This window comes from Neovison vison, chromosome 4 (assembly GCF_020171115.1).
Source record: "Neovison vison isolate M4711 chromosome 4, ASM_NN_V1, whole genome shotgun sequence".
Classification (NCBI taxonomy): domain Eukaryota; kingdom Metazoa; phylum Chordata; class Mammalia; order Carnivora; family Mustelidae; genus Neogale; species Neogale vison.
Genome location: NC_058094.1, coordinates 182,557,477 through 182,571,318, shown reverse-complemented (window position 1 = coordinate 182,571,318; position 13,842 = coordinate 182,557,477). Strand labels below are relative to the sequence as shown.

Sequence of the window (13,842 nt, the reverse complement as noted above, 5' to 3'; positions counted from 1 at the left end):
AATGTTTTCTTCTAGTCCCCACGAGTAAGACATCAGGGAGCACAGGGACTGGAGCGGGTGGTTTGGAGGAGCCAAGGGGTCCTCTCCACAAAGAAAACCTCAGCGGTTTTGGCCGAGCAGGGTGAATGGCTGCGCGATCTGCCTAGAAAGGCACCGCAGAGGCAGCGGTGGGTAATTTCTGACAGTAGATATCGACAGGCGGTATTTTTCTCTTAAAAAACAATAACAAATAAAAAAGCGTTCAGCAATCATAAATTGTTATTTTTAATCACCTCGCCTGCCATGCCCCCAAAAGTCAGTCCTGTGGATTTCAGCAGAGAGGTCCAAACCCCGGAGGTCTCCGTGCCAGGGCGGCAGACCCTAGACTTGAGGTCAGAGACCCATTTCTGCCTGCGGCAGCGAGCCACCCAAAAGCCACCTAGTCTGGACTGGTGGGGACCCTGTCCCGACCTCCCACCCCAGCTTTCCCTATAGTCCCGTGGCTCCTCCAGTCCAGTCCCAGCATTTTGCCTGGCACGGTCTTGGCGCCTTTGAAAAGGTATGCTCCCCAGCTGCCCCAGCCCTCACCTCGGCGCCCTCGGCCCTCTTGGCCCAGGAGTTCCCCTCCCCTGGCAGGTTCTCACGGAAAGCTGGCCTTCCCTGCAGCTGGCTTAGCTGAGAAGGCGGTGAGAGTCGTGTCAGCAGTTTGGAGGAGAAAGTGCGGGTTGATTATTGACCCACGCCTTCTTTCTTCAAATGCCACATCCGACCCGGCCGGTTTGAAGAGAAAATGCAGCCGAGCGGATTTTTGCGGCGGCTCTCACCTCCTACGCTGCCCGGCTCCCCCTTTCAAGTTACGCCGCAATATGCCATGAGGAGCAAGTGTTTGCTGTTTTGTGCTCTGTTTACAGCTTTGGGGCGCCGAGTCATAAATCTTGCCCAGCCATAAATGACAAAAACCATTGGTATGCATGAGGCCACCCTGGCCAGGAGTGCTTTTTGATTTCTCCCTTTTCCCTTGGCTTTGTTTTTGCTCTAAGGTGACACTTTGGCTCCCCGACAGTTTAAACATACTACTTATATTTTTAACACCTTCCTTTGAGAAGGACTGGCCGTTGACACCTTGGAATTGCACGAAAGCTCCATTTCTCTTTTTGCCACACACATACCCTTGCAGAGTTCACTTCGGACTCTGAAGAGTTGAGGGGGGGGGCATTAGAAGGCCGGAAGCCCATCCTCCTTAAAGTTGTGGCAATATTGCCGGGCACACTCTGGCCCTTCCTCTGCTTAGGGTCCCTGTATACCACTAATTGAGGGGAAAACATCATAGACACCGTTGGCGTTGGGGTGAGAGTTTTATGTCTTTCCCTGCCATTGAGCTGCCTGTCTGTACTGGGGAAATGGGCACCTAAAAGCTGGAGACCCAGTTTTCTAGGTATTCTAGTGTGTACCTGAGCCCAGAGCATCCCCTTTCACTGCCTGGGCTTATGGGCATCTCCCCCAAGCTACTTCCCTCCTGGCTGCCAGAATTTTAAGGGTTTTTGCCTAAAAATATAACCAAAGACAGCCCAGTTGGCTCTTGGGGAGGTCTCTTGAGAAAGGAAGCCCTACCTCTGCCCCCCAAAGAGTGCCTTTGAGGTTCTCAGATTGGGGGTGACAGATGTGGTAAAGTGCCCAAAGTCTGGGGAACTCGCCTCCTGGTTCTCTTTCTCCTTGCACCCCAACTGGAAGTGTTCAGGGCAGGCGTTATGTGGTTTCTCAAATGGATTCCTAAGAAATAGAGCCCGGCTAGAGAGCCCCTTTGTGAGAGCCCTTTGTCCTCATTAGCATAATTTTCCTGGACTTTAGTGACGCCTAGAAGCGAGGAGAGGGAGGGCGTTGGGGGTTGGGGGGGAGGCTGCCCTCCTCCCGCCGCCGCCGCAGTCGCCGAGTTCCCCCTCTCGCTCCTGTTCCTCCCCTCGCCTTAGCCCCATCCCCCACGCCGCCCCGCGCTTCCCCAGCCGCCTCGGCCTCCCCTCCCGCCCGCCCCCAGCACCCCCCACCGCACCGCCCCCCCCCCCCGGCCAGACGCTGCTCCGAGTGTAATATTCATAAGAAACATACCCAAGTCGGTGCCACTAGCCCAGGCAGAGCCCTGCGCCGCGCTAGCGCTTATCTCCGGGCCGCGGCTGCTGCCCTCGGGAAGGGCAGGGGGCGGGGGTGTGGGGGAGGGGTGGGTGGGTGGGGTGGGTGGGGGGGGGGTCCAAGCCGCCCCAGTCCGCCCTGGGCGAGCCTTGCCGGAGCAGCGGAGCCGCCACGCTCTGCGCCTCGGCGTCCGGGCCTTGGGGTCTCCCTCCCGCCTGCCGTCTCGGCTGATGCTGAGGGTCGGTGCCCATCCCGCGCCAAGGGGACCCGGCCGGGCGGCCGAGCCGGGCCGGGGGCCGGAGCCCGAGCCGGAGCCCGATCCTGCGCTCTCGGCGCTCCTCAGAAGTTAAGGTAAGCAGGGCCACAACCGGCCGCTCTCAGCGCTGAATGGCGGAGTTTACGTCTCGGTGATTTATGGCTGCAGACTTAAATCTCGGTTCAAGAAGAGTTCACAAGCCGGAGCTTCCTTCCCGGCAGTGACTGATACCCTTACACTTCGAGTTCAGGCCGCTTTCCCATCCCCGCCCCCACCTCTTCCCTCTCCCCTAGCCCTGCCCCAACTTTTCTGGGTTGGGGAGGGAGGGAGGGTGGGCAAGGGGACAGGGGGACTCTTACCCGATATTCCCGCTTAAACTCGGGGTGAGGGCAGGCTGAGGAAGGGGCAGGAGTGGAAACAGGGAGCGGTCTCTGAAGGAAGGAGGTTGAATTTGGGCAGATCCTCCAGAAAGACAATAGGGTTTGCTTTCTGCACTCAGTTTAGCCTTCTCAACTCTCAGTTCTTGCACCTGGGGGTTATTGTCCAGAAACAGATCTTTTCGGAGGAATCTCCTCCCATCCCAGCCCTTGCTTGGGGGGGGGTGTGTGGGTGCAAAGCAAGTTTCCAGACTGGCAGATATCCAACTTCTTTACTAGGTTGCAAACTTTGGGGGCTGGGGTGAGGGCAGAAGGGGGGAAATGTGTGGGCCCCACGGTAGTTGTCTGCTGACCTCAAACAATAGGGAGGACTTTGGTGGGATCTCTGAGGTGAATTCATATTATAGGGACTGTTGTATGCTCTTTGGTTTTTCATGGTATTTTTGTTATTTACAAGACAATGCACAACCTGATGAAAAGACTTAAGTAAGCAGCAGGCCAATATAGCTTGTGATAATGGATTAGCAAGTCACTTGAAATGTTACACGTTCAAAATCACCTTCATTTTTATCTAATATCTTGCTGCTCAAGTGTCTGGAGTAATTTTCTTAACCTGACATTTTATTTTACACAGGCTTAGTATCTTAAGAATTTATAATGGCAGACATTAACACTGCCAAATATAATAAGAACTGTTTTCAGTGAAAGAACAGGAAACTGAGACATTCGATTGCTATTCAGTTTTAAATTTTATTTTATTCTTTATTATTTTCGATCATGGTATCTGTAGCTTCCTATCTATTCCAAAATAGAAACAATGCTCCAGGGTTCAAGATCACACATAGTAGGTTCGGATAAGGGAAGCTGTAATTTTTAATTGAGGTTTTGGAAAATTAATTGTGCTTGTTTTCCAGATGTTGGTCAGATTGCTAGTTTAATAATAAAATCCAGAGAAGCCCATTATTAAAAACAGAATTGTAATCATCTCTTGGTGGATGGTGTTTTCTAGTTAACAAAGTGTCTGCAATTTCTAGAGAACTTGAATGACTCCAGGACTGAAATATACATAGTTAGGGTGTGAACTAAGTCATTTTCTTCATGAATTTGTCATTATGTTTTCTTAGTTAGAGAAACTATCATCCTATGTGTGTGTATGTGTGTGTATATGAACTCACATGGAACTTCTCTCAGCTGAGAACCAGAGACTGACCATGCAAAGGCTGAAAACAAAAATAAAACATAGATTTCACTTCTGCAAACTGCTTTCTAAATAGTAAGTTTTTTAAAAGGGTTGAGGAGGCTTTCAGTTGCTTTTAAGATTTTCAGGGTTGACCTTTGCTTGGTGTTTCTGAAGCAGGTAAATCGGCTAAGTAACAAATATCAACAACAACAGCACACAAAGATCAGGGAACTCTGGCAGGATTTTATGGCTTGCGCTTCCATCCCTCGTCCGGAGCCAAATGACCCCCATACATCAAATTACATAGCAGTTTCTAAGACAGAACCTATTATCGTTAAGTTGGAGGGAGAGTTCAAGCCGTGGTCATGGAGATGAACGCTGGTTTTTCAGGTTCCTGGTGGGTTGGTTTTTTCTCTAATCCATCATGTTTTAACAGGTAGAATTTGATAGTTGCCCTGAATAACAGCACCTCAGAAAGCCCAAGGCAGGAGGGTCTGGGGACCTTCTGTAACAGGGGGAAAGAAGTGGGAGTGGCTTGCTGGGTCCTGCCTGAGAAAATAAGGAGAGGAAAGGAGAAAAGAACTGTCCAGGATTTGAGTTTAACTTGCTGAAGCCAGTGTTGTTATTGGTCCCTCCCATACAGGATGTTCTTTCTAAAGTTTTTTCTCCCCCCTCTTGGCCACAAGGGGCTCATTTGGAAGAGGTAGGTCATATCCCCGCACAGGGGTAGATTAACTGCCTAACAAGCTCAGCTTCTGAAATCCATCGGGGGTAGAGTAGGGCAATTGCTTCAGGTTTTTTGTGCATACCTCTGTTGGGTGCTGGAAGATCCAAGAAGGGGCTGGATGGGAAGTCCCCCCCCGCGTCGGGGCTCTTTTTGACAAATATTAGTCCTAAAGCGAATGGAGAACAAATTGGCAACCTACTCTCCCCTTAGCCCCCTTGCCCCTTCCCCAAGATCCTGAGAGGCAAGGAGCCCCGGGTCTCACTGGACGAGGCCAAGGAGCGGAGATGAAGGGACACCCCAAGTTTCTCCTTCCCTGGAAAGGAAGGATCCAGCCCTGCTCCTTTCTAGCCCGTCAGCCTTTCTTCTTTTGGACTACAGCTCTGGAGACCGGGCTTCGAGCCCTCGGTTACTCTCCTCCTCTCTCGCCGGAAAACCCCCCAACTCCAGACGCAAGTTAAGCAAATATTTGTAGCTGCCAGTAAATTCCAGCGGCTTTTTATAGCGCGGCTCTCTGCGCCCGGGGCCAAGTCGTGCTGCTAAATATTGCTGACCACTTTTTCTTTTATGGCTTTCATGTCACTTAGCTATTGAGAGTAAGATGGATTTGCGCGGAGCCCTCACCGCGCTGCGATTCTCGCCCCCCCAGGTCTGCGCGGGGCGGCCATTGGCGGCGGAGCGTCACGTGACCGCGGGGGCGTGCCAATGTGCGCCCTCACGGGTGTCAAGCCCCTGTCAGAGTGTGCGATCAAGATTGTGAAACAACGCGATGCAAAAAGCGACCTACTACGACAGCTCCGCGATCTACGGTGGCTACCCCTACCAGGCAGCCAACGGGTTCGCTTATAATGCCAGTCAGCAGCCGTACCCGGCGTCCGCGGCACTGGGCGCTGATGGCGAGTACCACCGACCCGCCTGTTCCCTCCAGTCGCCCACCAGCGGCGGGGGCCACCCCAAGGCGCACGAGCTGAGCGAGGCGTGTCTGCGCACCCTGAGCGGCCCGCCCAGCCAGCCCCCAGGCCTGGGCGAGCCACCTCTGGCCCCGCCGCCGCCCCAGGCCGCGCCCCCAGCTCCACAACAGCCGCAACCCCCGCCGCAGCCCCCAGCACCGGCTCCTGCTGCGCCTCCTCCCCCCTCTTCAGTTTCCCCACCTCAGAATGCCAGCAGCAACCCCACCCCTGCCAGCGCAGCCAAGAGCCCCCTACTCAACTCACCCACCGTGGCCAAACAAATCTTCCCCTGGATGAAAGAGTCTCGGCAAAACACAAAGCAGAAAACAAGCGGCTCCAGCTCAGGTAAACGGGTGCCTTCTGGAGGAGGGTCCTCTGGCCTGGCTCCCGCTTCCCACCCCCTCCGCCCCCACCCCCAGCCATCTCCAGCCACAGCCAGTACAGTCTGGGAGCACTGGAACACATTCAAGAGTAAACTGCTCCTTCTCCTTCAACTAGGGGGGTGACAGGACTCTGACCAGGAAACCCCCAGAGAAAGACCCGATGGGAGTCTCTCTTGACTTATGCAAGAGCAAGTGGGGCCTAGGGAGCTTGGAATCCCTTCTTATTCCACTTTTGGAGTTAGGACCTTTAGGCACAACAAACCTGAGCTCCACTCTCTCTCTTTTTAGCACAAGTCCTCATTCTTTCTTTCTTCTCTCTCTCTTTTTTTAAGGTTTTGTTTATTTATTTGACATAGAGAGACATCACAAGTAGGCAGAGAGGCAGGCAGAGGGAGAGGGGGAAGCAGGCTCCCTGCTGAGCAGAGAGCCGGATGAGGGGCTCAGTCCCAGGACCTTGAGACCATGACCTGAGCAGAAGGCAGAGGCTTAACCCACTGAGCCACCCAGGTGCTCCACAAGTCCTCATTTCTAATGAAACAGTGACATCTACTCCACACTGAAATATGGCAGGATAAAAGCACACCTAGTCACCACCCAAGTGAGAATTCAAGCTTTGGTTATAAACAGAGCCTATTTTTAATTTTTGCTCCAGTAGATGGAGTGGCTGCCTTACCTCTGGGAAGGCCCTACTCAGACTTAGTACAATGAAGGCAGCCAAAGATCTCCTGGGGGAGGGGATTTGGACTTGTCATGCTAATAGGAACCACATGGGCCTCCAGGAACTAGACTGAGGTCCTGGGTCTTGGGCTTCCCAGCATCCTGGTTACCTTTTCCCTTGCCTTCTCCAGTTGCCAGTACTCTGCTCTAGGCCTCAGCATCTGGGGGCACCCCCCCCACCCCAGAGTCTGAGATTTGGGAGTGAGAGGGAAGATAGGAGGGCACAAGATTAGTGTGTGAAAATGGGGAGGCTGCTTGATGACACCAAGAGCCCTAATTTATAAGACCCAGAGTCAGGGGCTGGGTCACCCCCACCAGAGAAATTGGTACTTTTATTTATTTTTTTTTAAAGATTATTTATTTATTTATTTGAGAGAGAGAGACAGTGAGAGAGAGCATGAGCGAGGAGAAGGTCAGAGAGCGAAGCAGACTCCCCATGGAGCTGGGAGCCTGATGTGGGACTCTATCCCGGGACTCCAGGATCACGCCCTGAGCCGAAGGCAGTCGTCCAACCAACTGAGCTACCCAGGCGTCCCAGAAATTGGTACTTTTAATGGGATCTCTTCCTTTGCACACAGAAAGCCTTTCAGAATAGGGCTTCCACTCCACCCATCTCCAGTGGATAGACTAAATAAGTGGCCAGTTGAGGCAACTGTCCAATCCTTCAGTCAGACAGTGAATTAGGGAAAGGTTTATTCAGTGTATTAGGTGCCCCACATTCCCGTTACTGTGAAGGGAATGAACATGGGAGACCCGCCCACAGGGAGCCTGTAGTCTAATAGGCCTGAAGGATCAGTAAATGATTCAGAAAGTGAATAGCTCTAGGAAGGCAAACTGGGGGTTCTGCTTTTCTTTCCTTACCTCTCCTCTCTTAGGGAAGCTTGTGACTTGCAACTTGACCGAAGGAGGGGCTAGCTACCCGGCTACTGGCACTGTTTCCCCACCAGGACACAGGAGGGGACCTAGTTCCTCATCCCCTTTTCTGGGCCCTGACAGAGGGATCTTGGAGCCTGGAGCAACTGAGGGGCCTGAAGGAGTCAGGGGCTAGGCGGGGCTTGAGGCAGCCCCTGATGGCTCTCTTCCATTCTCCTTTGCTGTCTCCTCTGTCCTCGCAGGGGAGAGCTGCGCTGGCGACAAGAGCCCGCCTGGGCAGGCGTCGTCCAAACGGGCGCGCACCGCCTACACGAGCGCGCAGCTGGTAGAGCTGGAGAAGGAGTTCCACTTCAACCGCTACCTGTGCCGGCCGCGCCGGGTGGAGATGGCCAACCTGCTGAACCTCACTGAGCGCCAGATCAAGATCTGGTTCCAGAATCGCCGCATGAAGTACAAGAAGGATCAGAAGGGCAAGGGCATGCTGACGTCATCAGGGGGCCAGTCCCCAAGTCGCAGCCCCGTCCCCCCTGGCGCGGGCGGCTATCTGAACTCTATGCATTCGCTGGTCAACAGCGTCCCGTATGAGCCCCAGTCGCCCCCGCCTTTCTCCAAGCCTCCCCAGGGCGCCTATGGGCTGCCCCCCGCCTCCTACCCCGCACCCCTGCCAAGCTGCGCGCCCCCACCGCCCCCACAGAAGCGCTACACCGCGGCGGGGGCGGGGGCGGGGGGTACACCCGACTATGACCCACACGCGCATGGCCTGCAGGGCAACGGCAGCTATGGGACCCCACACTTACAGGGAAGCCCCGTCTTCGTGGGGGGCAGCTATGTGGAGCCCATGAGCAACTCTGGGCCTGCCCTCTTTGGCCTAACTCACCTCCCCCACGCCGCCTCTGCAGCCATAGACTACGGGGGTGCTGGGCCGCTGGGCAGCGGCCACCATCACGGGCCCGGGCCAGGGGAGCCGCACCCCACCTACACGGACCTTACCGCCCACCATCCTTCTCAGGGAAGAATTCAGGAAGCCCCCAAGCTCACCCACCTGTGATGGTGGGCTCGGGGCGGCGCGCCAGGAGAGTCCCTCTGCCCCCACCTTTCTTCTACGTTTACTTTTTTTTGGTTTGGTTTTAAAGTTCTTCCTGCCCTCCCTTTTTTCTCCTCCGCCCCGTCTATCCCCCACCCCCACCCCGTTTTGTTTTCTTTGGTAACGCGTTTTTATAGTTTATGTGACGTAGCAATCTTGGTTGCTGGAATGGCTGTCAGTATCAGTAGCGATGTTTATCTCCTCCCACCCCTCGCTCGGCCGCGAGCCCTGCACCCTTTACCTTCTCTATTCTTTGAACAGAAACAGGGTATATGAACAAATTTTCTAGCCGAGTTCTTCAATGTGAATTTGTTCATACATTATGGCTCCCGAGGGGAAGCAGATACTTTTTTTTTTTAATTTTTAGGTTTTTTTTTTTAATTGCACTTCTTGTAAAGAGCGAGAAAAAAATCAAAGGCGCTTTGAAACAGGGGCTCCCTGTGCAAGGATGACTAAGTGTACGTCTTTCCGTGTGTGTATGCTGGTGAACAGTCAGATTTATTTATATTTTTTTTGCAAGCATTGAATAATCTAAGTTTTAAATATTATTTATCCCCATCCGTTCGTATTTATATTAAAGAAATTCTGTACCCTGATTGTTCAGAAGGTTTCTTGGGCCTTTTGTTCAATAGTGTATTGGCGTACATAGAAAAAAATTTTTTATTTGAAAGGGAAATATAATTCCTTTATAAAAACGGTAATGATGCAATAATACCAGAGAGGATCCAGCTTTTGAAAACAGTGATTTAGGATTGTAAGGTCCGGCAAAACTGAAAAAAAAAATCTGTAAACGTGAAAAATGCTAGATTTGTTTTGAGAGTTCTACATTCCTTGCTGCTCACATTCTGAGAAACTAAACAAAAAAAATAAAGTTTTTATTCTGAATAATATCCGTGTTCAGAAGGGGTTCTTTGGCCGAAGATGGGGGTCTGCGTGGAATTAAGACAGAGGCGAAGTGGCTGAGCAGGCCGTGGCAAGCCTTCCAGCTCCGGGAGTGCGGCCTGGCCAGGCAGCTTGCCTGGGAGCATGGCGAATTCTTGGGAAGGCTGCAGGAGCTCCCGGAGGCGGGCAGTTCTGGAAAGGCCGAGCGCCAGCCCGCTGGGCTGCCTGATTCCCAGCTGCCGCGGAGGGGTCTGCGCGGCCCCGCAGGGGCTGGGAGCTGCTGACTGCGGGACAAACAAAAGGCAGCCGGCCTGAAGCGGGGCGGGGACGCACAGGTGCCTGAGAGGCCCCGCTGGGGAGTAAGGCAGGGATGTCTTCTCCAAGATCTTCCTGCAGGTCCAAGCGGACCAGCCAATGCTTTAACCCTGGGAGTCATGAGCCATGCGGAGGATGCAGAGCATTTTCTGGAGCAAACGGACTCTCTGTGGATGCTCTTCAGTCTCTTATCGCTCCAAGAGGAGAGAATGACTCTTAAAATTGCCACTAGAGCTAGGAGGCTCTAAGGAGACAGAGCTTCACCCAGGTATCCAGCAGAAGAAAGGCTGAACTCCTAGGAGCCTCCCCAAGCCCTTCCTGGACTGCTGGCGTCCCAGCTTCTTCTTCATCCCGGAATTTAGGATTTAGCATCCCCTGGATTTATTTCCTCTCCTTCATCCCTCCTCACTCTCCTTTTATGGCCCCGGGGGAGGAGGAGAAAGAAAGGAGATTGGTATCTTTCTAATAAAAATGCAATTTTATAAGTACTTCTTTCATTTGATGCTGCAGGAGCTAAACATTACATTTCTACTCCTGGATTGAAGATAGGGCTGCCAGCTCACTGGCTGGCAGACCAAAAGCAGGCACAGGAAAGGGAAATATTTTTATTTTCATATTAAAGAATTGCTTGGAGAAGGAACCAAATTCAGAAAGTGAAAACCTCAGGACTGTATCCCCATCAACATTCCCTTTCTAAATTGGAAGTGAGAAACCACCTGCGTCTCGGATCAGAAGCATCTGATGTGAGAAATAAATCCTCCTTCTCCCTGGATTGTATCTTTCAGAGACGGAGATGAAAAATGTCGCCATTTTGTTTGCAATCCAAAATATCCATCATCATGGCCTCTATCTTTCCCCTGAGAAGCTCCCTCAGATGATCTTTAGAAATAGGCCCTGGAGCCATTTTGGGGTATCTCCTAGGTCCACAGAAGCTGCTTTTAGGGGACCTTCTCACATTTTAAGAAAAAGAAAAAGGCTCGGAAGATGCAAAGCCAGGGAGCTGTAGAGATCTGGGTGTTTCTCTCACAGCCAGAGATGCTTCTCCCACATCTGTCTGGAGCTCTTGAGACACATATATGTTTTTCTGGATTTTTAAAGAGCTTGGGTTATGGAAGGAATAGATTTGCTCCCCACCCCACCCCAACCTCCCTGCCAAAATATGGCGCACCTCAGAAATGCAGAGGCTGGAAATCCAGTCTTTGTGAGGACTGGAGCTTCCGCTGTTTTGGTTGTTCAGATCTGAACTGAACAGGCTAAGCAACCACAGAAGTCTTTCTATGAGTAATAATTTTACAGACATATATAAAATTACCTGGCAAAATAAGGAACAGCGGAGATAGAGTGTGAGGGAGAGAGAGAGAGAGAGAGAGAGAGAACGAGCTAGCCAGCACTATCCGTTCACAGAGAAAATCTTTCGGAGATACCACTGTTTGAACCCATTTCTAAAATCTACCGTTTAGCTGAGAGGCGACTGGTTTGGAGGCATCCTCCTTCCCTCAGGGCACGGATTTTTAAATGAGATTCCAGTATGATTTCCCATATCTTAGCAGTCAAAACATTCATTTTAGGTTTCAAAGAAAAAAATACTGATCTCACCTTCAGCTTCTAAGATATTAAAAATAAGTCCTTATTGAAATATTCCTGAGTTAAAGTAATAGATTTGGGGAAGATTTCAGTGTTGAATGGTCAAAGAAAAGGGTTTGCTTCCAGATGGTATTTGAATTAAGGCCGCTGAGGCGAGCAGAAAGCTCTCACCCACGCAGCCCCTGACAAAGCCTCAGCGATATGGGGGCAGTGCTGTTCCCTCTCCTTAACTCCCCCTCCCCTTAACCCCTCAATATTATTTCTGTAACAACAAATGCCAAAGCCACTATCCCAGAATGTGCAAAAGCACCTTTCCTAAAAGCCGCCTTATAACTCTTCCTGCTGCCAAAAAGATCTTTAAAAAGACTAGTTTTCCTTGTTTACTTGCGTTTCCTGCTCTCCTCTTTGCTCGGCCACATTTGATCTTGGAAAGAGCTCGAAGCTGAAATGTGTTCTTAAGGGCCAGAAGCTGTCAGGGCTTTTGGTGAGCAAGATTGATCGCACCCAGACTTCCTTCAGAGCTTTGTTTGGAATAAAAGCAAGAAAACTGAAAAACCTCACATTTTCCAAAATAGCATCTCTATCTGTAAGGCGATGCTCTGGGCTAGTCAATGATGGAGGCCACTTTATATCTAATTTCTACCCAAGCCCCCTTTGATGCCGGCCTCAGAAATGGAGTCCTAGCCTTGTGCTGTGGTTGGCCTTTCTTGTTTTCCGCGTAGATTTCTTTCCCCCACCAACCTCTCTCTCCCTGGCCATCAGAATGATTTATTTTCCTGCCACGGATGCCTGCCGGCCTGGGGGAGTCTGATCACTTGGTCCATTTCAAAGGAAGCAAAAGCGAATCATCATCCTCAGGGTCTGAGGGAAAAGAGATACCTTCAGATTTCTCTCTCAGCCTCTTCCCCTCTTTCTGGCTCGGTGGATTTTTAAAAAGTTATTGTTTGGTACCTAAAGGTGTTATCTTTTGAAACCTCCAGCACAGTCCAAGATGCCCTCAGTCTCAAGTCTCCGAATTGGAAAAAAAGAGAGCGTGAACAGAGAATAGAGAACCTTTATAATTCCTCCTGAGGTTGCCCTCTCTCACCTGCAGTACTGTTTCCCGCAGCAGAACCTGAGTGCAAACATCCCAGGTGGCCAAGGAGCAGAAAGGAGCAGGAGACAATTTGGGATGCCAGGGAGCACGTTTTGCATCTGAACCCAGAAGCCCACACTCAGAGCGACAAGGACCAGGAGAAGAAGGAGAGAAAAAGAAAAAGAAAAGAGAGAGAGAGAGAGAGAGAGAAAGAGAAAGGAACAAGCGCCTTCTCCCTCCCTGCTGCTAACTTCCAACAGACTTCCTGGAAATCAGAAATACTCACCGCACCCGAGCCCTACGGGTATGAAACCCAGAATGCCAGGAGCCGCAGGAGCCTGCTCCAGGTGGCACTGCTTTGGGTGGCCGCCGCCCTGGCTACAGGGATTTGGACACATGGACCTGGGGTTGTTGTCTTGCTTGGCACATGCATCTATCTTTCTCGAGCCACTCTTGAAAAGTTGATGGCACAGGAAGGCTGGGAAGCTTCGAGAGCCGCCTCCCGTCTTCCGCTTCCCTCTGGAGCCAGATGCATAGCTGCCGTGGAAAAGCCGGCTAACAATGGGCCAGGGTCCGGGTCCGAGGGCGCGGACTCCGAGCTGGGCTTTGGGGGGGGGGGCGAGGGCAAGCGGGAGGGGTTTGGGGAAGGAGAGATGGATAGAAGTGAGAGGGAAGAGGAGAGGGGAGAAGAGGGAAAAAGAAGAAAAGAGGAAAAGACGGAGAGGAAGGAAAACAGAGATCACTTCCGAGATCCAGGAACTGGTTTTAGAAAAGGCGGAGGAGGATAAGGAAATAAAAGAGGGGAGACCCCAAAATGAACCCTCTCTTTTCTGTGTCTCCTCTCTCTTCTCTCTCTCTCTCTCTTCCCTCTCCTTCTCTCCCTCCCTTCCTCCCTCCCTCCTTCCCTCTTCTCTCTTTCTTCTCCCGGTCTCATCTCCCCTCTCCCTCTGCTCCTTCCTCCTGCCTTAGCAGAACTTATGTGGCTGGGATGCGGGGCTCTCGGGTGTCAAAACTTTGAAGATTAATGGATTACTTTGTTAATGACTGCAGGCGTCAGACTGAGGTGCTTAAATGATTTGTGAGGTGCGAGGCGTCTTCCCGACAGTCCCAAACAATGCGCGGAGTGTGCGGGGGAGGCAGAGGGCAGCCGCCGGCGGGCCCGGCAGCAGGGCTCACACTCGCACACACTCACACTCCACACACTCCCAGGCGCACACACCAGATCTGTGCTAATCAGGAGGCAGGAAGGCACCCTCGCCCCCACGCACTCCCGGGCATCCCCACCCACACCCACATATATGTATTTTTGCCCTGAAAAAAGTGTAAATAAAGCCTCGCT

General features: G+C 51.9%; 1 protein-coding gene across 7 annotated transcripts in view; it reads left to right on the top strand.

The window, feature by feature from the left end:
* The window catches only part of HOXA3 (homeobox A3), a 45,639-nt gene extending 36,104 nt beyond the window's left edge, over positions 1–9,535 (top strand). For 6 of the 7 annotated variants that reach the window (XM_044246269.1, XM_044246272.1, XM_044246268.1 and 3 more), the window contains 2 exons: positions 5,290–5,935; positions 7,806–9,535. In XM_044246269.1, coding sequence (XP_044102204.1) covers positions 5,410–5,935; positions 7,806–8,611 — 1,332 coding nt within the window. In that variant the 5' untranslated portion in view covers positions 5,290–5,409 and the 3' untranslated portion in view covers positions 8,612–9,535. Of the gene's footprint in view, positions 1–2,410; positions 2,455–5,289; positions 5,936–7,805 lie in introns of those variants that run through there. The other variant, XM_044246275.1, reaches the window with a different exon arrangement.
* Positions 9,536–13,842: the final 4,307 nt, after the last annotated feature.